The sequence below is a fragment of the Acipenser ruthenus genome, chromosome 13 (genome assembly GCF_902713425.1).
Source record: "Acipenser ruthenus chromosome 13, fAciRut3.2 maternal haplotype, whole genome shotgun sequence".
Taxonomy (NCBI): domain Eukaryota; kingdom Metazoa; phylum Chordata; class Actinopteri; order Acipenseriformes; family Acipenseridae; genus Acipenser; species Acipenser ruthenus.
This window is the reverse complement of record NC_081201.1, coordinates 24992168-25016217: the sequence shown is the minus strand read 5'-3', so window position 1 is coordinate 25016217 and position 24050 is coordinate 24992168. Positions and strand designations below refer to the sequence as shown.

The 24050-nt window shown below is 34.5% G+C and overlaps 2 protein-coding genes across 4 annotated transcripts in view; one reads left to right on the top strand and one right to left on the bottom strand.

Moving 5' to 3' along the window:
• Positions 1-14720, bottom strand: part of LOC117418185 (probable JmjC domain-containing histone demethylation protein 2C) — a 101725-nt gene extending 87005 nt beyond the window's left edge. For both annotated transcript variants that reach the window (XM_059035806.1, XM_034030871.3), the window contains exon 1: positions 14238-14720. In XM_059035806.1, the coding sequence (XP_058891789.1) occupies positions 14238-14393 (156 nt within the window). In that variant the 5' untranslated portion in view covers positions 14394-14720. The remainder of the gene's footprint in view (positions 1-14237) is intronic.
• A 7989-nt stretch (positions 14721-22709) lies between these two features.
• LOC117418535 (receptor expression-enhancing protein 3-like) overlaps positions 22710-24050 on the top strand; it is a 29994-nt gene continuing 28653 nt past the window's right edge. For both annotated transcript variants that reach the window (XM_059035805.1, XM_034031694.3), the window contains exon 1: positions 22710-23022. Coding sequence is in view for 1 of the 2 variants with exons in the window: in XM_034031694.3 (XP_033887585.1) it covers positions 22991-23022 (32 nt within the window). In the remaining variant the exon portion in view is untranslated. The remainder of the gene's footprint in view (positions 23023-24050) is intronic.

The following is a 24050-nucleotide window of genomic DNA, read 5'->3' as shown; positions in this document are numbered from 1 at the left end:
TCATACATGTTAGGCAATTTCAAAAAACATTACCTGGGATAATTTAGACCGGAACATGAAATGAAAACCCCTTTGTTAACTATACTCAATATGTCAAATAATAAATAAAATGCTTAAGTTTCTGCCTAAGAGGTATTGTTGTGTTCCTTTAATTCAATATAAAATACCAATGGTTCTGTGTAGACATGATAGCCTGACAACTGATCTGTATATGATAGAACAAGCTGGTACAGGTACTAGGAGTGGTTCTCTTCCACACCCTGTCCTCCGAGTGGGTTAGCCACTCCACGTTTATAAAAACCACATACTGTACACACTCACTTCTCAACCCTAGAATCATGTCAGCAGAGCTTCACTTCAAAGCAGTTTCAAAGACTTAATGACTTACCATACTTTATTTGTTTAAGCATAAATATCCTGTTTTGCTTGCAAGGCTCTAGTTAACGTGGCATTAATTGTTTAAAAAAAAAAAAAAAAAAAAATGAGGAGCGCCAAGCCTCCTTACATGCAGACTTCAACCTTTAACTGCAAACCTTCCTCTGCAGGAAAGAAATAAACAAGCCTAAACTCACAGAACTAAGCACAACTTGTTCACCAACTGTGCAAGTTCCTGGCATAAGAACCAACAGTCCTGCCGACATTTAAAAACGTCTGTCATAATGACATTTGTATTGTGCATTACCTGAAACCAGCAACAATGTAATTTTTAAAAGGGACAGGTCAGGGTGGGAGGGAGCCAAAAAAAATACATGTGTACAACAAAAGTGTGTTGCCAAACATTAAACAAAAGTACACATTCAACATTCATTGCTTTTCTAATAAAAAAAGAGAGACAAAAAAGACCTTGCAGTCAAGAATAATTTCAAAGCCAGCTGTCCCTCAGGCTCAGTGTTCTCCTCCAGTACTGTTCATTTAGAGATGTCTGTGTATGCTTGTCCAGTCTTGCCTTTACCTCACTTGACCTGCTTCTGAAACTCGGCTCTCAAAACTGTGAGCTAAGAGCACAACAAATAACTAGTAACCCCAAGACATGCTGACGATCACACTACTGAGAATAGAATAAAACCACAAAAAATATTGGGCTTGCCACCAAGGCCAGTATACACTCGGACTGGCTACTTTTGTTGAGCAACATTCTGCAACAAAAGTTGCCAGTTTATACTAGAAAGTTGCTTAACAAGATGCTGAAAATCGAAAACTACTCTATTTCTGACTGCCCACTAGACAAAGAGCCTTTAATTGTCATGTTGCTGAAAACATAAAAGTGTGTTTTAATGTAAGTTTGCATATTATTATCATCATGTTTACTACAATGCACAGTATCCTTACAATGTAAAATGCCTTGGAAGTGCACTATGATTACTGAGATACAACTTATAAAAACCAGATTTTAAATGAATACATTTTAACAGATGTATTGACTGATTTCAAAATATCAGAGCAATAAAAAGACAGGTAAATAATACACAGCCGATGTTATACTTTAACAAGATTGAGCCAAAAAAATAAAAACAAATGAAAGCCTACACTACAGTATGCCTGTAATCAGAATGTTTAATTACGTTTTTTATGAACCCACCCAGCTATGCTCAAGGGAAATCATAATTGAGTTGTTAATGTTACCAGTATCAGAAAAAAGGGATCATACACTATTCATTTATCTTCAAAATATGTTAAGGTTTGTGGCCTCCCTTAACCTACTCCTGACAGAATAGCTTCTTGCCTGGGGCCAATGAGTAAGTGTTTATTTAGACAAGTGATGACCTTTCATAGTCTCTGGGGCTTAGTGTTATCATCCATTGAACTTTTAACAGTCAAGCAATTCAGTGTTGGAACGATTTAGTAGTTAAAATATATAGCTAATCTCTCACTGGATGTGTACCGAAAAAGACACAAAACAAGGCTAACAATAAATATATAATTTTTAATTCAACAGAATAACTTTTTTTTATTTCAATATGGCCTAATCGTTTTCAGACAAGAGACATGTTTTAAGAAAGAAATCCTGAAAAAGCAGTCTAGGGACTAGACAGATAAGCAGGAAAATAATGAACTCACTGCACTCTTTGCACAGGATGAGTCTGGTTTAGCAGGTTTATCACAATCTAAGCTCCAATGTGTCATATTGTGTGTATATTATATGTATTGTCTGCACTATTCCGAGTAATGCAATGACAGAATAATGCAGACTTGAGAGTGTAAACAATCCCTCTTCAGTGCCATTGATAATGATGAGCTACACGCCTTCAATTACATACAGAATATCCTGAAACATTCAATTTGCTGCTTATACTATTCCAAAGCCAGGGGATAGATATTTAAGTGTGTCTTTCATGTGGTGTGATGGATATAACCATTTTAAGTGATGCTCCATACATGTCAAATGAGACTGCAATGCATAAACTAAATGGACAATATTCTGACCATGATATCTGAAATAAAATTTTTTAAAAATTTAAAGAAATAGGACAGCAATCTGACTACTTTCCTAACGTCTCTATTGCATCTAAGTCTCTCTGCATGAAGCACAGGATTGACATTTGGCCTACTGTATCAAATTATATAAGTGCATTTTTAAACAAACAAAAAAAAAGAGAGACCCTTGATACAAGTGTGTTTTTATACTGTCTGTATCCAAGGCTACATTATATAAACCAAATTAATTTTCAGTGTTGGAGTCCTTGGAGAATCTATCTGGGGAGGAAATAAGCTAGCTGTACAGTAAAATGTACAACATGTACCACGGGCAGCAGTGTGGAGTAGTGGTTAGGGCTCTGGACTCTTGACCGGAGGGTTGTGGGTTCAATCCCCAGTGGGGAACACTGCTGTTGTACCCTTGAGCAAGGTACTTTACCTAGATTGCTCCAGTAAAAACCCAACTGTATAAATGGGTAATTGTATGTAAAAATAATGTGATATCTGTATAATGTGAAATAATGTATAATGTGATATCTTGTAACAATTGTAAGTCGCCCTGGATAAGGGCGTCTGCTAAGAAATAAATAATAATAATAATAATAACAATAACAGTCTACCTCAAATGTACACTGCTTTGAATCCACCCCCAATTTAAAATGTTATCATTACAACAAAATTAAGCCACTTGCCAAACTGGAAGTTTATCTTTCACACGGCTGTGTTTATGAAGTCTCCCTATTTTTGGCTCAGAAGCAAAACATGAGACAGCCTGAGTTAAACATCCATCCAACCACGGGTCTGGCGTAAGCCTTTGGGAGAGCTACAGTATAGTTTGATATAGATAAAAAGCTACAGTAGCTTGGTTTAAAGAACGTCACAACTGCTCCCTTTCACAGTACAGCACAACCCAACCTGCACCTGGATCTCTCATTCCATTCTGAGTTTCACTCATAGCAGAAGCAGCACACAATTGACTTTTTATTAATCCTGGAAATTACTTGCACTGTATAACTAGAGGACGCAAAGCTTTTTTATCCACTCGGAACTTCTCCTTGTACACTATGTGCCATCTATAGTAATCACTTACTGTACAGGTATCAGTAAAATAAAAACTGTACAGGATGTAGAACAGTATGCCATAATCTCATTTTAAAAAGTACTGTATTAAACATTTAGAATTAAACCACTAATTTAAATAGGCAACAGCATCTTACATTTGTTATATTAAAAAAGGACAGAAACCCTCGAAAAGGTTACTCAATTCTGTACTGCCAGCGAACAACAATATATAAACCTCTTCTAAATGAATGAAGGAAGCATGTTATTTTAATGAAAAATATCAATAGTTTTAGATTAGAAAGACAAGAGAGTTGTGCTGCCACTGAAACACAGCAACCAGATCAATGAGGCTACAGTTACTGTACTACAGGATGGATTTACTTATACTGCATGCAAAAATGGTATGGTATTTTACAGCAGCATGTAATACTCTGTAATCCACATTTCTTTCTCTTTTACACAGATTGTACCTGAAATCAAATATGCAAATGTGTTGTACAAGTACAGTACCTGGCTGGCACTGTTTTCATTTCCATACAATGATACTGTAGCCCTCAAACTATTTGACAACTAACAGGTTGGTGTCTGTATGATTATTGCATAACAAGTCTCAGTTATTTCAACATATCCTATTAGTTTATGACACAATGCCAAGTATAAAATCCAGCAAGATTTTTAAAGCTGTTAATAAGATACAGATCTCTCCCAAGTGTCCACCAACCTACAACAAAAACAAACAACTGCCCTAGGAATGGAAAGTTCTACTTTTGAAATAAACAAAAGTTGATGAGCGGGTTTGAGTTACCCCAAATTTATCATAATTAAAATAAATAAATAAATAACAATAAAAGGGTAAATCATCCAAACTAGCTTTGCCATGCTACAAAGGATTTAACTGTGGGTCTCTATTTAAGAATATGTCAGGACTTTTTTACTTTCAGATAATAATAATAATACTAATAATAATAATAATAATAATAAAGCAAAAAATATCAGTACATTGTAACTACGCAACCACACTCCACTGCAATCAGTTTGTTAGCCGACCGAACAAATCGCGAGACTACAGCAATATCATAGAATCCTAGCGCCCAACACCTATAAAACATGCACTTGCAAAATTAAAACAATTGTAGACTGACTTGTGTATTAATTATGATGTTTTGTTTTAACGCTATGTTAAAAAAAAAAAAAAAAGTGCAGGACCAGTTTACTTTTCTGCTGTGCCCAGTGGAGATTTTTTTTCTCTAGCCGGCAGCAGCAGTCTGCCGTTTGAGTGGATTTATTTTTCTAGAGTAGAAAGAGCTTAACAGAACAAATAATCTAAAACTCCCACTACAAAATGTAATTCTGGGCCCCATTGTTTACGGAGTCAGTTTAAAAGGCTGCTGCTTTGGAATAGGGTTAAAAGAAGACTAGTTACAGCAGAATGCTTTACGACTACCTTCCATTAGGTAAAAATTGTTTAAAAAGTATAAAACTCTAAATCTGCAAGTTAAAAAAAAATTTGCAAAGTAGGATTACCTTTATTACATATTTAAAGGAGTAACAGTACAAACAATTATTAATTTTATTAATTCAAGGTACACGAGGGAATACAATTTTTGTTTTAACTATGCATGCAGCAAGGGGGGTAAAGAGTTTTATTCACTGATTTTCTCAATTATTGACCATCTGAAAGTGCCAAGGACCCATTAAAAGATTCCAAAACTACCGCAAGCGTTTAGCTTTGCAAGCTGGCTTTAAAATGACAACTCTGCCAATCATGAGCCTTTGGCAGAACCTAAATGTAGACCAAACACACAAACACATTTCAGGGGAAAAAATTTAACATGAAAAACCCATGTTTGTTCCAGGGCTAATTAGAATCAACAACATAATTCTAAACAGAAAAAAAATATTTAAAAAAAAAAAACGTCTTCATCAGCATATCATCATCATAAAAATGAATCCTTGTGGACCACCACAGCGTGGTCACAATTCTACGGTAGATGCCCCCTGAGGCCTCTTTATAATCTTGACACTCAACTCTTGCAACTGGCACTACAGTTTAATGCATCAAAATACAATACAGTACAAATGCCTCAAAGAAATGCCTTCAGCTCAGGACACTTAAATGTTCCCATGGTCCATTTTCTCAGACAGTCTGCTACTATACATCGTATAACAATGATTTAAATAAGGATAATTATATGCGACAATGAGCTGTATTGCTAAATATTACTATACATTTTACAAATACAATGGAATATGCTTTCCTTTACCAGGAATTTTGGAGTTTTACCCCTTCCTGTGACCAATCATACTTGATACTTGTTTTATTTTTCACTTTCCTAATACTTTTAAAACCTACAAGCATCCCTTGAACCAACCAACACAGAAACATCTTCATGTGCAGCAAAGCAACTGCTTGTATTGTCAATTAAACAGAGAACTCTATGCTCTGTCCCTTCCTGCAGTCTCACGAGCAAGCTCTGAGAAAACAGTGCTTGCAGTGTTCATTCCAAAATCCTACAACTGGGCAACCAAGCTAGATCCATCCCTTTAAGCTGGTCTTCTGGGACCAGAAATGAACAACATCCTGCACTAAAGCTTAAAACGCCAGCTGTGATGGTTTCAAAATTAACGTTTTGTTTTTAAAATGTTTAAATGTAACTCTTTCAGTACAAAGTAACTTTTCAATAAAGAAATAACTAATTTAACTGTAACGTTATCTTTCCTATACCGCAGTAGCACTCGTCTGCAAGGAGTTATCTTCTACTACAGTAGGCCTATACGTGTACTGTTGGTCTGCAGTGCTGAAAGTGTTAATGCCATGAAGTAAAGGATAAAGATATTTTTATTTTGTTATGGAAGAAGCTGAACATACAGATTAAGCAATTTCTCACTATACTTCTGGATAAGACATTAAATACAGCATAATAGAAGCTTCAGTCTAGAAGGCATGAAACAAAAATAAACTTTCCAGTTCGCATTTCTAAGCGTGGAATTGAGTTTTGTAAAACTGTGTAAAATATCTAGTTAACCTTGTTACTTCATTGCTATATTTCATTATAGGATTTAATTGGTCCATCAAACACCTGACTTTCTTTTAAACAGCCCAGAAATTGCTTAATTATAATCACCAATGGTTCACAGAGAATAAATATAAAGAAATAAATGTAAACAAGCTTTTTTCAATCAATACAGTGCGTGCATTGTGTTCTCAAATGAGACCAGAAGCATTTTCTTCCCCAGAGAAACCCAGACGGGCATTTTAACCTTCCGACATTTCCTAGAACCATAAATTAAAGCACATTGTCATACAAACCCTGCTGTGATGCTTTAAGATCATTTAAGCGTTAGATAAGTGATATTTGCATGTTCTCTAACAACGATGTTTATCTCTTGATTACTGCCTCCAAGAAGAAAATGAATAAGCATTTGTCATTTAAATACGTCAAGGTTTAAATTTTTGGCATCTTGTTTCAGATATTCAGCTCTTCAAATCGACATTACAAGGAAAAAGCTGTCTCGTCTGCTGATCACGCTGTGTGTTGGCAGCGCCTCAAACATCTGCTAAAGGTCAAGTTTCCACTGTATGGAACCAATCAATGGAGCCATACAACACTCCCAGTGCCACAAGAAGTTCTAAACAAAGAATACTGTTTCACATAAGAAAGGAATCTTGCCCTAAATTTGAACGAAAACTCATGTTACAGATCGCCTTACCCTCAGGCAGATAACCTTCAGCACATTGCATGTTAAGCCTACAGAAATGCTTGTGAAAAATCAATTTACATAAATTTCAACATGAATGCAATTCCGTATTAAAGTCTGTTCCACTATGAATACATTTTTGTGCTTCTGAATGGCTTACAATATCTGTGACATTCGTGGGTTAGACACTCTTTACATTTTATTTTTGAACGGATTTGAGAAATTTCTATTTAAGAAAAGTATACTGAAAACCTCAATACATATAATGGAAAAATCTAGAAAAAATGAATTACATTACCTTCTTTAAACACATGTAGCCTAATTATTTTAAATAACTTGTCTTAGCCTGGGACCATCAACAAAAATTAAAACAAAGCAATCTAAGGTTTTTATTTATTAACATGAATGTTAAATGTATTGATAAAAAGCACCACTGATGTCCTAGAATACTTCACAGTAGTGTCAAATGTAACTAAGTGATTATCAAGTCCAAGACTGTAAACTAGTTACATTTTAGGTTCTTTTAAGAATTACATTTGTTGAAAGCAAATTAGATCACTAAGCCAAATACAGTAGGCATGCTCCTGCTGTTATTTGCAGGAGTAGGAGGTTATTATGGCATCATCAAGCTCTGTTTAGTCCAGAAAAAATTAACAAAAAAGGGGGATTTTGAATTGTTTTGTTCCTTAAATTAAATGTTTTGTTTATTGATAGGACTTTACTGTTAACTCCCATGCAATATATTTTCAACAAGCCTATAAATCTGTTTTAAAACATTTCTTATGTTCATGGTTGTGAAATTAAATGTACTAAGAAAATAACATTGCAAAGCAACAGTTTCTTTCTATTCTACTGTTTATGTTTCACACTCCTATATACACTTTCTGCTAAGCAGGTCTAAAATGTCGTTTATTTATAAAGTTACAGTATCTTTTCTGAAATCACTCTTAAGAACTAGTTTGGCCTCCCAAGCATGTACACATCCCCCCTGGAGTCCAGGCTTTTGAGGTGTGGTGTAGCGACAACACGTTTTCCCACTCAGCGGTGTTGCTATCTTCGCCTCAGGCATAACAACACAGATCTTTAAGATCCTGCCAAATTACTTGCAAGCCATGACAACCAATACAAAAGACAAAACAAACCTCACATTCATTTGCTTTCCAGATGTGTACAAACTAATTTTACCAAAAGCTTTGAAAATAAGAACATTCATACAACAAAAATATCTGAAACAGTTATATGGTCAAATTCCTTAAATGAAATCTTTTATTTTTTCTTTTAAAGAAAAACATGATTGAAGTCATGATTTAAGTTACAATTCTGTATTGTAGGCTGTTGTTTTAAATTAAAGGCAGTATTAACATTTACTAAAATGCAAATCCTACAAAACAGTATTTGTGTTTCTACGGGTTACTACAACAATTCAGTATATATTTTTAATCAATGGAACTATTTAGTAGTAGTTGATTGGATTTGCAAAACTATGCACTGAAATTAAGATACAGTGAAGTCTAAATAAAATCCATCTGGTATTATTTGAAGCCATATGTATCAAAAGCAATGTATAATGAGTACAAAGACTTGGAGGTCTGGATTATTTTAAATGTCGGTTCCACCTCCAGCACAGTTAATAATGCAATGTATCTTCTGTCTAACCAATTGCTAAATTTAGTTTAAGAACAGAAAGCATGTCATTGATTTACAAAAGATTAGGCTTTAAGAATAAAAAAAAAACTAAATCACAGAAAAACGCTACTAACTGTAAACTATTTGAAACCAGATACGTACAATTTATTTATTTATTCATTTATTTTAAATAAGAGGACATGACATTTACAGAAAAAGGCAATTAAAACAGCAATTTATAAATGTAACCTTCAAAAGGTATGAACTTGTCAAAATGTACTTTTCAAATATATTGAACCGTTTCAAAATATAAATTCTGCAAATACTGACTGGGAATTATAATAGAAATCTGTACTGCACATCTTCTAAAACATTTGCATTGATATTGCATACAAGACTGGAGAATACAGTAGGCCTACTCCCTCGTTATTTTACAAACTTGGTTAGTTCCCTGTTAGACCATGTTAACAGAAAATTGGATAGACTTACTCAGTTTTCAAAGTCTTTTTTTTTTTTTTTTTTTTTTAAGCGCAAGTCACAGTAAAATTACAAGAAACCACTGTACACTTTACGGTACACTTTACTGTACCTGAGATATAACACAAAAAAAAATTATGTAAAAGAAGCAACCTTAAAACGAGTGACCCATGTTGACCCTTATCAGGGTCCAATGTTAGTTTTACTTGACTTTACAGGACAACATTGAGCTACTGATGTCAGTGAGTGTAAAAAAAATACTAAACATAATAGGAAGTGTTGATTCAGCAAAAAGTCACAGAAACATGCCATGCAATAACCTTTCACAAAAGAGTAACTAAGGTATTCTCTTAAATGCAACATACTGCACAAGCTCTCATTTAGATCGTAAAACTGCTTTTAATATATATTCATGTCCAAAGATGTACAATCAAACCCAAATGCAGCAGTAAAGGAAGTGATTTTAGTTTTTATTTGAAATGTTAAAAAACATGTTATAATAATGTATCAGTTGAAGGCATTAGGTTTGGGAATTATGAAAAATAATTTGTCCAGATAGTACAACCCAATTCACTATGCCACCATTTCCATCAGTAGGGTAGACTTGTAGCAGTCTGATCAGTTTATCATGGTCCACATTCAGGATTACTTTCAACAAATAAACACTTTTAAACCGGTCCCACTGGAAGATGAAAATGAAACATTAGTATAAAGTACCAACCTAATACTTTGAGTTTGATATATAGTTGAAGTGCATTTTAGGAAAAATCCTAAAGGTCAACATAATGAATTAACTGCCTCTTTAGTAATGTTAATTCTTTACTGATGGTCCATGATTAAAATTGTGAATCCCCGAGAGTCAAAGACAACTGATTAACCTCTTTCCGAAATATAATACAGTATATTAATTTATAATTTGTGCATTAATTGAAAGAAATCTGCAACTTAAATATGTATACCCTAATTGATATGTCATATTAGATCTCTTTTTCTACACTATCCACAACATAAAGCATGAAGTAAAAGCAAAAATGTTTCTTTACTGCAGGTTTGTTCGCTAGCCAGGAATTCGAAGATTGTTTTAAACCTTAGAAGGTTCGTCAGACGCCATTCACGCACTGTATGTTTTTATTTTTTTATCTGTTAACAGAAATCGTTTGACAATGTGTGAATACTATAAATCACACATTAAATGTCACTCCCATGGAAAATTCGACCTTTTGATTTGTACAATGCATATTACTTAAACAAAAGTTGTTGTATTAAAATCCACTACCAAATCGTTATACATAGCAACTCCATATGGCGCCGCTGTCATGTATGAAGCAGGGTATATGGGGGGGTGGGGGTGGTATCTATAGCAGTTGTAGTGCTTCAGTAGAATATATACTGAATACCTAGTGTACAGGACAGTGTAAGAGAAGTGCTATGGTAGAATTTTTTTTTTTTTTTAAATCATACAAAATATACGCTAACACTAATCATTTTAGAAAAAACTGAGCACCTTCCATCCCTCCCCCCTCCAGCTTGTGTTAACTGGAGGCAAATTTCCCCAGACGACCAAAAAAAAAAAAAAAACTTGAATGCAAACTGTGCAAGCATTTGATGATGTACAGGTGATGTAAAGGAATCATTTCAATTTTCAAACCAGAAAATTACTCAAGGATACCCTGGCCCGCAAGCAAAAAAAAATGGTGAATGGGACTGCAATTTTTTTATTCGTTGCAATAAAAGGTTAACTACTAAGCTGATTAGAAAATCAAAACGAATTTACCCAATCTGATTGTTGTTCATTGTAGCATTAGCTAAATGAGCTATAATGTTTTTTGTTTTTGTTTTTCTATTCTACTGTATGGTGTACTTTAATACTTAAGAACTGATTTAACAATATATGGTTTGGGGGAGAGCCTTACAAACAATTTGGCAAACATATAGCTTTGTTTTTGTAATGAGGTCAAGGATTTCTGCCCTGTGGTAAGAGAAACCAAGAACCTCAAGTATGCATTATTTACCCAGGACCTTGTTTACTCTTTTTCTTAAGACTCGTAAACAAGTTAATGTATGTGCTATATAAACTGGTGTTTGAATCTGCAAATATTTTACCAGTGTATTTTACTGGTCTTAAAAGCATGTCTCAAGATTTCTTATACTCCTTAGTTTTAGAATTGCCAACAACTGTTAATAGCTTAAATTCAGTATCTAGTCTTATGATATGGCTAATACATTACATAACACTGACATCATTCAGTCAGCAGGCAATACAACATTCTGTTTATTCCACATACAGTAATAAGTGTAACACTAGCTAGACTATGTTACAGAGCAGGAGGGGGAAGGGAAGGGAAACTGGAATGAACATCTGAGTTTCATGTTACATGCTGTTTTGCTAAGCCACAAATCAGTTCTTTTTACTGCAGTTTTTTTTTTTGTTTTTTTTTCTTATTTTATTACACTGCACTTAAAGCCCTTGTTACCCTGAAAATGTACAAATTATTCAAAAATGATATGTTCTTTTAAAAATACTTGTATGAACAAAACCAGTTAAAACACCATTTTCTGACCACAACACTCTTTATAAGACCAAACAGACACTCTGAAAACCTAGACAGACTATTTTCACCACTGTTAGAATCCAATAACTGAAATACTGAAAATGAACTGCAATGGGATCCATTTATTAAACTGAGGCACACATGTAGACTACTTATTTTGTATTATTCTTCTTGGGCAAAAAACCAAATAGTAAACCCTACCAGCACAGCCCACAAACACTGTGATGAGAATAAATTAGGCTATGTCTTGCTACATTATATGAAAAGGCAGCTATAAAACAGTAATCCCAAAAGTGAGAATACAAATAAATGTGTGGCAATAACAAGCCAGATGTCATGTCATTTCCCCCTCAGTCTGTCAAAGTCAAACAACCCATCAAACATTTTATCTTGAAAATATTCAGCGCTCAGAATTTTTACAATTCCTTTTTCCAATACAGACAAGCCAATGACACAGTCCAAGTACATGATGCACATACTGCATGTTTCTGAGGCAAAAATCAATATTTTCTCAGCATTTCTACAAAGCATACTTTGCAAAGGGTACAGAGGAATGTCAAAACGATATTGCGATTAAATTAATGTATTTCAAATGGGTTACAAAGCTTTCCTTATGTGTCTTAAGCATAATAGGAGAAAGTGTTTTATTATAACATTTGACTAGGAAAATGTACTATGTGCTAAATGTCTTGAAAGGGATTTGAGTGCTGAAAACAATTTAAATAATACAACAAAGTAAATAAATAACTCTCTTTGTTCTAGACCCCAAACAGCTTCTTACAGTACAGAGCATATATGGGTTATATGTCAAACAGCAAGTATGCAATTTCTGCATGTACAATTAGTCCATTCATCTTTTTAGCATTACTACTGATGCCCTGAAGCCACCTCCCTAAAAACAAACGAACACACACCTAAACTGTAAACTAAATACAACTCCATCTATTCAATAGGAACGAAGGGGCTGGAGTGCCAGCTACCAGCAAATATTCTATAATGAGTAACTTATCTACGTTTTTATTGACTTTTTTAATGAACAGCTAAACAATGTTACAACTGAAGAAAACGTGTCATTAAAGTATTTATTCTGAAAAAGTGAGTATTATTTAATTAAATATATATTTTTTCATAATATTGTTCAGTCTTTTTGTTTTGTTTTTTCCAGTAGCAATTTAAAACAAACACATAGCAGGATTCGCGTTCTTATCAACAGCAAATAATGATCTAAGCAAACATTCTACCCATACAAGACAATGTGAAAACAGGCTGGATTCTTTAAATGTATTTTAAAGGCCAAATTATTATTACCAATTTAAAAACAGTATATGTAATACGTAATTGCTATATATTTTCATTTGTCTTTCAAGTCACATGACAAGAAAAAAATACATGTACTACAGTAATGAATGCATACATAACAAAATGCATACATAAAAAAAACATTGCCTCCAATTGCATTTGAGGGGGTACATTTAGAACAATTAACAACAGCTATTACGTATGCTCGTGTTTATTAATAATAAGTATACCCAGCCTCTATAGTCCCAGTGACATTGTTTACAGCTGGAATGCCCTCCGTCGATCGCCAGTTCATATCACACTATCTCCAGGTAGTGATTCACAGAGATCTGCATAATTGGAATGAATTATTACAACCTGGTTATAAAGAATCAATGAACGTGATTTCCCCTTCAACAAGCAGGTCGCGTTTAGGAATTCATGTTTCGATGTCTTGTGTAAAAAAAAAAAGATTCAGTAAAAAGTAATTTAATGCTCTATTCATCTACTGTTTAAAAAAAATAAAAATAAAAGAAAAAAAACGCTCCAGCCAAAACTTGCCTGCCTGATTGACACCCACGTACGATCAACGTTTTTTTACCCCCCAACACATGCCAATGAAGCATTACACTACAACAGTTAAATTGATACTATGTTGTTTTTTTATTTGCTTACTTGTACAGATAAACTAATTGAAATGTAAATAAACGTATGAGTTCGTACAAGCACCAGGCGTGCTGTAACGTACAGCTTATAACTGAAATATGTATTTGAATTAACATATTTTACATGGTGAAGAGCATTGCTTCAGCAGCACGATTTGATATGTTTTAGAATTTAATAATGTCAGGTTTGGCTGCGGTGAATATGAAGCTTGTGTACGAATCACAAATAAAACAAATTAGCAACCGAGAACTGTCAAAAGCGAGGAAAATACCATCTACTCTTTACTATATCGGCAACTAACCAGGAAAAAAAGCAACGACCATGCATACACATGACGAGAGTAACCCTTGAAATGTGCAGCATATAACAACACAGCCTTGAGACAGTATCTTGCGATGTTTTCCAAGCTTTTCCATAAAGTCTGAAAATAAAGCAGTGTGTGAGATACAACCCAGCGCTTACCGTCAACTCTGGGTTGTCGTTGTCCCGGTGGGTCACAGCCCGGATAACCCCGGCTCTCCATCCCCAGCGCCCGATCTCCCCGAGCTCCGGCAGCTCCTCTCCGCTTACACACAGGAACCGCTTCCCGACCACCTCCGGTCGTGCTTCCACAGCCATAGCCCACAAGAGAGAAAAAGACCCTTGGAAAACTTCAGCAGCAACGCCCTACCGGTCGGACATTTTCTAACTGAAACGGGTTTGAAATAAGAAACACAAAGATAACTGTTATTTAATCTTTTTTTGCGTGTCGAGCACAACCCGGGGGATTTAAATTTCTTTCAGTCTCGTCCCACAGACAGTCAACTCTTAGCTCCGTGAAACTGAACACAGGAGCCGATCACTGCTAGCGTACAACTGGTATCCCTCCGCCCCTGCTGAGGCACACGACCGCACAACACCGCAGCGAGCAGACTTGTCCATCCGCCAGACACGCATTCATTCTCACGGAGAGAAAAGCTCCTACTACTATTTCTTTTACAATTGACTGTTAAAAATAGTGCCCTGTCATTAATGGCTTGTAGAAAAAAAAAAAAAAAAGAAAAGAAAAAAGAGCCCTAAAGACATGTGAAGAAAAACCTGCCCGTCTTGTTGCACGGAGACATTCAACTAATAATAGTGTCTTTGTTATTTCTAAACAACCTTTCCCTTTGTTACATAATAGAATCTTATTTTTTTAAAAAATGTGTAATTTTTTTTTAAATACCTGAATATACATTTTTTACCAAACATATTTTTTTAAGATGCCGCAATTTTAAATATATAGCCTTTTTCATATTATTATTATTATTATTATTATTATTATTATTATTATTATTATTATTATTATTATTATAACAACCCAAATCCATCCCTACTGTTTTATTTCAGAAAGGGTTTATGGGTGAATAAAGAGCTGCCTGGTTCACGGCTTGTACTGTACCGCGTCTCCTGACCTGACTGTGCTGCTGAAATTTTTTTGGATGAATTCCATGTATGTCATCGAAGACAGATTTTTTTTTTCTTTAGGCATGGACATTTATTTCTTATTTCTTAGCAGACATCATATAGGAAGTGTGTAACAATATGCAGTTTCACCTGGGTCTATTGCAATTATAAATACAACGGTTGTTCTTAATACCGCTATCGTAAAACCTGTAAATGTACGGTAACGTGGGTCTTGTATTTATCCTGTTAATAACAGTCAACAAACCGCACATTGTGGAAAACAGCTGCAGAGTTAAGTGCCACGATTTGGGTTCTTAAAATAGGCCACAATAGGCATAACATAATAAAAGCATCAACCGGCATGACCAGCTTAGCGATAGTCATGTCCAAGATCAGTGCTGACTGGAGTCTGTGCAACCAGCCACATGTGTTGTAATTAATGAATAAACAAATAAACTAATGACCACATTCTATTTACACAGTAGTACCAGTTTCTCGTTTTAAATGGCAACTTCACTGAGCTACAGTATGTTATCGCTAAAGGTAATGAAAGAAATATATCATGCCACGTACTAGACATTTGTAAAAGGCAGCGTTTTTGTTGTCACGACAACCAAGCAACAGTAGGAATCAGAAGTTAATTCCTTTTTCAACCTGAAAGAAGGGAATATAAATTAAATTCAGTGCGAAATCCTTAGAACGTTTGGATATATCTTTTTCTTCTTTTGTTCTTTTTTTTTGTTCAAATTGGAAGCTAGTGTGTTCTGTTTGTACTGCTGATCTGATCCCAGGTTTTCAGAAATTCTCTGCAGGCGGCTCCCAGTCTCTGACAATGCACCAAATTTAGAATGTGATATTGAAAGAGCAATGGGCAGTTCTTATACATAACTAAGTACCAAAGAAAATAGGAGCTTGTGTTACAAAACATTTGAACCATTCGTGGCAGCGAGCAATTCCTGCCTCACATCAATATCGCAATGAACCGTGAGAAACTGTAAGATTCTGTAATGAACTGTATTATAAATGCTCAGAGAATGATGGGGAATATTAATGGTATGGAATTATATACATTTCACAATGAATCTGTTTAAATAAATAGTGCCTTGTTAATTAGATGTAGCATTAACATATGTGATTAGATTTCAACACAACAGCTTAATAAATGTATTTAAAAATACATGATCATATAATGTTGATTATTTGCCAAGTTGCAATTAAAGAACTGTAAATATCTTTAAATTGAATCATAAAATCATAGATCTAATCACAATCATAGATTAACGATTGCAATACCAATTCATGAATGTTCATTTACAATTATAGATCATTATGTTTAATAATAAACTCTTATGGACATGTCTTAGTTTTTCGTTTTTTGCTGGAAGGTCATGAAAGTGTTTGATTGCTCCTTGTTACAATGTAATATTGAACCGGTTATCAGAAGACAGTGGCTCCCATATTCAATATAATTTCACTTGAACTTCTCATTATAAGGCAGAACACATACTGTATAGTGTGGTTTCTTTACTCTCAACTACAGGGCTATAATGAGAGAGCACTGTATATAGCTTGCCTCTGGAGGTGAAAGATATGCATAGAATATATCATACATAAGGAGCAAGGTTATAGGCTTCTTTCACACTGAAAATCTGGAACAAATATATATGTTAGAGGACCAAATCAGAAGATTGAGCATGATCAGGTGTAGACAATCACACATAGAAGTGTTTTTATATTGGTCCTTTTTGCAGTGAGTCTATGGGGGCATAATAATAATAATAATAATAATAATAATAATAATAATAATAATAATAATAATAATAGTAGTAGTAGTAGTAGGCTGAGTCATTAAAAAAAATATTAAGCACCCTCTTCAAGAACCTGCAATAATAATGTGCATGGTTAGCACTAGCTAATATAATCTATACACCCAGGTGAGTGTTTTTAACTTGTTATATATGTATTCTTTCTGCAGTGGTTCGTTGAATCGATATATTCTGGTTCTCTGCTGTTGCTCCTGCTGCTGCTGTATTGTGCTCTCTGCAAGTGTGGCCAGGGAACTTGAAGGGAATTTCCCTTAGCTGCAGACATGCTCATGAATAACAACAAGATTAGAGAGGGGGAGAGAGACAGAGAGAGAGAGAGAGAGAGACAGAGAGAGAGACAGAGAGAGAGACCTCAATTCACCAACGTCATCTGTTGCCAAGCACATTCCACCACATGTGGGAAATGTGTCTACACACCTTTACTCAACACCAAAATCACCACGTTGTTTTATTTTAGGTCTATGGATGAATCTAAATACTGAATCATTAAAAGAAAGAACCTTTGTGAAATTCCAGAATTGGTCTATTTTTATTCTGCAAACCGTGCCTGTGTTTATGTCCACCACTATTTAGATCAATTAAATTTACCTTGCTGTTTTTATGGAGGTTGTTACCCTGCAGGCCCATGTTGAATATTTCAGTTATTTTTATAGAGATTCTGCAATATGTTATCAGTGTAACAAAAACCCCATTTGAAAAGGTGAACCCCCCAACCCCTCCCATTGTAATTCTTTTCTTGCTTACTGAGCTGTAACAGAGCTTGAATATGTCATTTAAAACTCGTTACTGCTGCAGAAAAAAAGGGTAGCCAAATGTGTCCTTCAGGTACTGTCAAAACCACTTGCTGTCTTATAAAGCAGTGGGCACAGATAGCTACACTCTGAAATGATCTAGTGAACAGATACCAAGGATTTCTATGAGTGTAAAACTGATCATGAGACTACAGCTTCATAAATAAGAAATATTGAAATAAATCAGCATGCATTTCCATCAAAAACTAGTAAGAAGGTCAATACATCATCTTTGAGGGAAAACACCATGCAGGTGGCAGCATTTTGATTTGCTGCAGTTTGAATGTTAAATTGACCTCCGTGTCCTAGTACTACTCATGCGGTATTCTATATATTAAAGACATTAAGACAGAGGCTCCTGGTCAAATGGGTTAAAGGTGTAATTGTAGCTATAAAAATAATCAAAGAAAAATAAATGAACAGTACAGCATATCATTACTTTGTTTTCATATTACAAGAGATCGTAAAGTGTTTGGACGATTTCAAACAGTCACTTTAGAAGTTTCTATTTAATAATTCAAAAGACATTTTTTGGTCGCCAAGTGATTTAATTAAGTTGGAAAGTAACTACTGGTATGCTAAAAATGTATAAATGAAAAACTGTTGTGCGTCAACCAAACAACAAATCTTCTGATATTTGAAATTGCCCTTTTAATTTAATTAGAAGTTAGTTGTAAATACTGTACACATAACAGGAATCTTTTTGTAGTCATGTCCTTTTCTACACAGAATACTATGTTTTAAATATTAATCATTGAGCAAAATACATCTGAAAAATGCAGCTTGCCGTGGTTGTACAATCTTATCCTCATGTATGGTTTCCATGGCTACCTCAGTAAGTTGACCAATCACAGCAGTTGTTACCCCTGTATTAATTTCAATGTAAATGTCTCAGAGCCAATGAAAGATGGGCAAGGCACAGACATAAAAACTGACTGATTAACCAGCTGGAGAACTCTACTGGGGTTAATTATTGTGTTCAAGATACTTCTTTTTCATCACAAAATACGACTTACTTTTACAGTCTGTGGTGGTATTGGATACATCATTTTGCTATAGTAACCTGTCCAAAGTCTAAAAAATATATAGTTTAAGGTAGCTTGTTTCAGTTTATGATTTCCATGGAAATGTCTTGCATTATTGTCTATGGAAAAAACAAGAACATGCCCATTCTTGGTAAACACAGAAAATGCCCACATGCTACATAGAAAACAATAGGGAAAATGGTATCCATTATAATTTTGCAGATTAATGTCATTTTAGGTATGCACTTTAGGATGATGGGTTAAACAGATGCACAGAAACAACTGTAGCAAACCCCCTTGAATGCCATTTATTTATTTGTTGTCTGGACTTTCAATAATGGCCCCACCTGCTATGGTTAAGAATATAAAAGCAGGCTGTTCTCCAAGCAAGCTCAAAGCCAGGTAGAGAAATCTGTAGAGAACAATGTGCTTTTTCATAATCTTAGCACACAAGTGGTTGTCTTTAAAAAATGTAAGCAGCAATGGTATTTACACCCACCACTGTTTAGACTATCATTATTATAGACACAGTATGATAATATTAAATCAAATTGCAATATTATATATTAGGATTTACTATAATAATAATAATAATAATAATAATAATAATAATAATAATAATAATAATAATAATAATAATAATAATGTATATTTTAGATGACAAACAATAAATGTAAGTACTGCAGTAGCTAAACATAAGGTTTATGTTTCTAAAGTAAGTCATCCATTATGGAAAATGAAACAATAAAAGTTGAATAGTCTCCTAGTGATTGTGAACAGGTCTGTTCTGGTTGTAATGAATTTCCTGAACTGTACAGCTTGATGCAGCTAGCAGTCTCTCAGTGGGAGCTCAAAGTGCTATCATATGATCTCATCTCATGACAATAGACCTCCCACTGCAAATTTTTATGTGTGCGTTAGATTAACCACTTGAAACTTGTACCAAGACTAGCCACACAACATTGTTACAAAAGCACAAAATATTGATTCTCCAACAGGAGAAATACATATTGAAGATGAATAGTAAAAGATAAGTCAGTAATTTAATGATCAGCAGTTACAGCACTATGTTTACTGAAGCATATATTCATTTGACATTTGTTCCTAAACTCCTTTAAATAAAGCTATTTCCGTTCAAGAGAATGTCATCAAAAACTACTGGTCTTATCAGGAAGTGGCTTAAACAGTATTCACAGAACTTTTGTTTCATGGTTTAAATGATCAAACTCACTCTGAGTAGTATTGTGGAACCTTGTCTGAGCAAGAACCTACTATTATAATCCTTATAATCGTGAAAATAATTTGGATATATCTTGGTATGGGGATACCTTAGCACAAGTCTTTTATTTTATCATATACTTAATAAGCCTTTGCATTAGTACTTGGTTGTGTTATTGAACGGTATTCAGAATTGTTTGATTATTTGATTATACTTTGAATGGACATTTATTACATACAGTAGGTGATATGTGAGGGTTTATGTTTGTCATAAAAAATAATCAGAGAGTGATGTAGTCATCAAGGGAACTTACTCACAAATTGATTGGTTTTGCGTCCTCATAGAACTGTCATGATTCCTGTTTAATCCTACTTTAAAATGGTTACTTTTTAACTATTTTTTAAATTGAACTTTATTGCTTAAACGTCAGCTGAAGATACTAGCTGACCATCTGTAACACAACTCAGCTTGCTAGCATTTGTCATGTGTCTTTTACTTCCCACGAGCTAGACAAGGATTTATAATATGATTTTGTTTTGGAACACCCACATGCATAGAATAAAAGAATGAAGGTGACATACTTTTTGTTATCCAGTTTTAAATAAACTATGCTTGGCATTTGTTATGATATGCTATTCTAGTGATATGCTATTGTGAAGTACGTTTTCATGTTGTCATGTACAGCACCGATATCTGTATTATATACACACACACACACACACACACACACACACACACACACACACACACACATATATATATATATATATATATATATATATATATATATATATATATATATATATATATATATGGCTCACATCAAATAAATAGTTTAAGTCCTTTCCAAATTCCTCAAGAGCAATTAGTAAAGAACAAAACAGATCTTTGGTGAAATCACTGCACTGAATCGTTTACTTTTAGCCTTCATTGATGTGGAAAACAATTAACTAAGCTGGGTGAAAACCCTGCTGAAAGTGTAGATTTGCTGCCAAATAATATCTAATTGTTTTCAGCTGGGAGAAAAGAAATAAAAAGGAACTTGACCTTAAAATCTTTAATGTAGATCTAAAAAAAAATATGAACATATGGAATTTGTTTGGGCTTAGTAAAAACATTTTAAGGAGGTCAAGCAACATCGGGCCCTTTTCACTTAACTTAAAGGAAAGTACCAGGATGCTGCATTGTGATTGAAATTAATGCCAAAAAAATACAGATTACAAGCACAACCAAGAAGCATAAAGCTAACAGAGGCATGCAAATGGAGTCAAAAGCATTGGTTAGCATTCCTTTAAAGTGGTTGTAGATAACACAATATTTCCATAAACCTTATTTCATATAAACTTCAGTTCGCAATATAGGTGTTAAATGTGCAGTTTTTAAACTTAAGGAACAAATATTATAGCACATATGTATTTCCATTATAAAACATGATGTCTCAAACTACATAAGATTAAATAAAGTTCTCAGGTTGCCATTTTGAGGATATTGTTTGTCTTCCCATTTAATTTCACCTCAGCCACGTCTTCGGGGTGAGGATTGCTAAGCATGTCAGTCGATAAGCAAATTATTGGTATTAGTAATTAGGAAAGAGAGTGTGGAGACAATTGTACTCCCCTGGATCACAGTTAGACAGCTGTAGTATTTATATCGGCCACTGTTTAGAATCAGATCAATGAAACAGACCCCCCCCCCAAAAAAAAAAATAAAAATAAAAATAAAAAAATATATATATATATATATATATATATATATTGTGTTAAATGAAAATACGTTTACTGGCAAAACCTTCACTTGAGACTTACATAGCAAATGGAAGTGTGCAAACAGTGAATAAGTATTATTATTTTGCTAGTGACAACCACTTTAAGTAAATATATAGAATAAATTAAAGATGGAAAAAAAAAACAGTACTGTATTTGGAAAATAAAGGAGACGTTGTCAATTATTTGTTTACATTTTTTATTTGCTTCCCTGAGCTACAGCAGACCTTCCCAGTGACATTCAAATCAATACCCCATACGGGTCGTTCAGCAGTAACTTAGCTCGTTATTATAATTTACACAGAAAAGAAACTGATTATATTTATTATTATTTATTTCTTAGCAGACGCCCTTATCCAGGGCGACTTACAATTGTTACAAGATATCACATTATTTTTACATACAATTACCCATTTATACAGTTGGGTTTTTACTGGAGCAATCTAGGTAAAGTACCTTGCTCAAGGGTACAGCAGCAGTGTCCCCCACTGGGGATTGAACCCACAACCCTCCAGTCAAGAGTCCAGAGCCCTAACCACTACTCCACACTGCTGCCTATTTTAACCATTTCACATGGTATTCCTTGTATCACCATTGTACTTTCTGGGCGTCTTTATATGGACTGTAGTCATACAGCTTATTTCATTTGTCACGTGATGTGACCATAAACAATGGAACAAATGATCCTCTGCCTGTTGCTGAGCCTCTCATGTTGTTGATCGGGTGAAGTAAACGCTCGCAGCAAATGCAAACAAACTGTGACAGACGTCCTGAGGAACCAATACTGTCACCCAGCTAATGAATCTCTCCGAAAACATTGTGTAAATGGTCCAATCACGATGAAGTTCTGGGGCGGTACTTCCAGATCTCAAAACGTTTGAATTGCCTCTGACGTCACCAGCACCAGAAAAAACCAAAGGGACTGAGAGGAGGTAGAACAGGGGAGAGAGAAAGAGTGATTGGGAGAAAAAAAAAAAATCTGGAGGAGTTGAGTACTTTAAAGGACAAATGTAAGTCGTGGACGGCTGTAGAGTTATACGTTTTTTTTTCTTTTTTAACCTTTTAGTTTATTTAGAAGTTTGTAGCAGCAACCGCCTCGTTGGCCTCCTAACCACCCCGAAGCACTCACTCCAGCACCCGAGAGAGATAAAAGAACAGAAGAAAAGATGGTGTCGTGGATGATCTCCAGAGCAATAGTGTAAGTTATTGAACAGTTTCTGATAGTTTTTAATGCCTCATTTCGGGAACGTAATAACGGCGCTTCTGATTCAGTATGAATGGCGGTTTGTTGAGGGTGAAAATAAGTTACGTAACCCAGCCCATGTGAGGTAGTCTTGAATGATGCCATGGCTTCACCTAACCAGAGGTATTTATTAACTTCGCAAAGCTTCATCTTAGACTAGTTTCTGACAATATGAACGAACCCTCCTCTATTTAAAACACATTTAGAACAAATCACCGTTTTTATTAACAACAAATTAATTAATTGTTGACTTGCGGCTTTGAAACTAAATCCTACATATTTTTACCTGTACTTTGTGATTTCCACATGTATATGCATTTTATGTTTTTATTTGATCTTGAAGAATTAAATAAGTAATTCTTATTTCTTTTTTTTCTTTTACTTCCGATTGCATTTTTTTTATTCCGTGGTAGTCCGCAAATTTGAATGAAACCATAACAGGCCTCAGATGTGTATATCATATGGTTTTTAAATCGTCCCACATGACACATGAATGTAGTTCTGAAGATGTGGGCCTAGTAGGTACGTAAAATCAAATGCCTGTACACATAAATTGGGTTGCGCAGATGGAAATGACGCGCTTACGTTTTTTTTTTGTTTTGTTTTTTTAAAGTAGTAGATTTAATCAAGTTAAATTAAGCAAGTGTCCCTGTTTTTTGGTTGAGGACAAGCGTTTTTAAAACCATGAGACTTAAAATTAAACTGTGGTCTCCTTATAGACAGTAAACCTCCTTAAGTAACATCTTCAGATTTTCTCCAGATTGGAAATTACTGACACAGCAGGAATGTACAGTATGTATTTAATTTAATGGTGGAAGGCGCCAGCTCTTTGGTTAAATACTGTACAACTCAGAATGATGGGAGGAATTGTTATTTGGGAGACGTGTTACTTGCCTCAAATGAGATGTTTTCAGAATTATATCTCTTTACCATTTGTGGCTATATGTTTAAGTGGAGTCACATTTTATTCTGTCAACCCAACC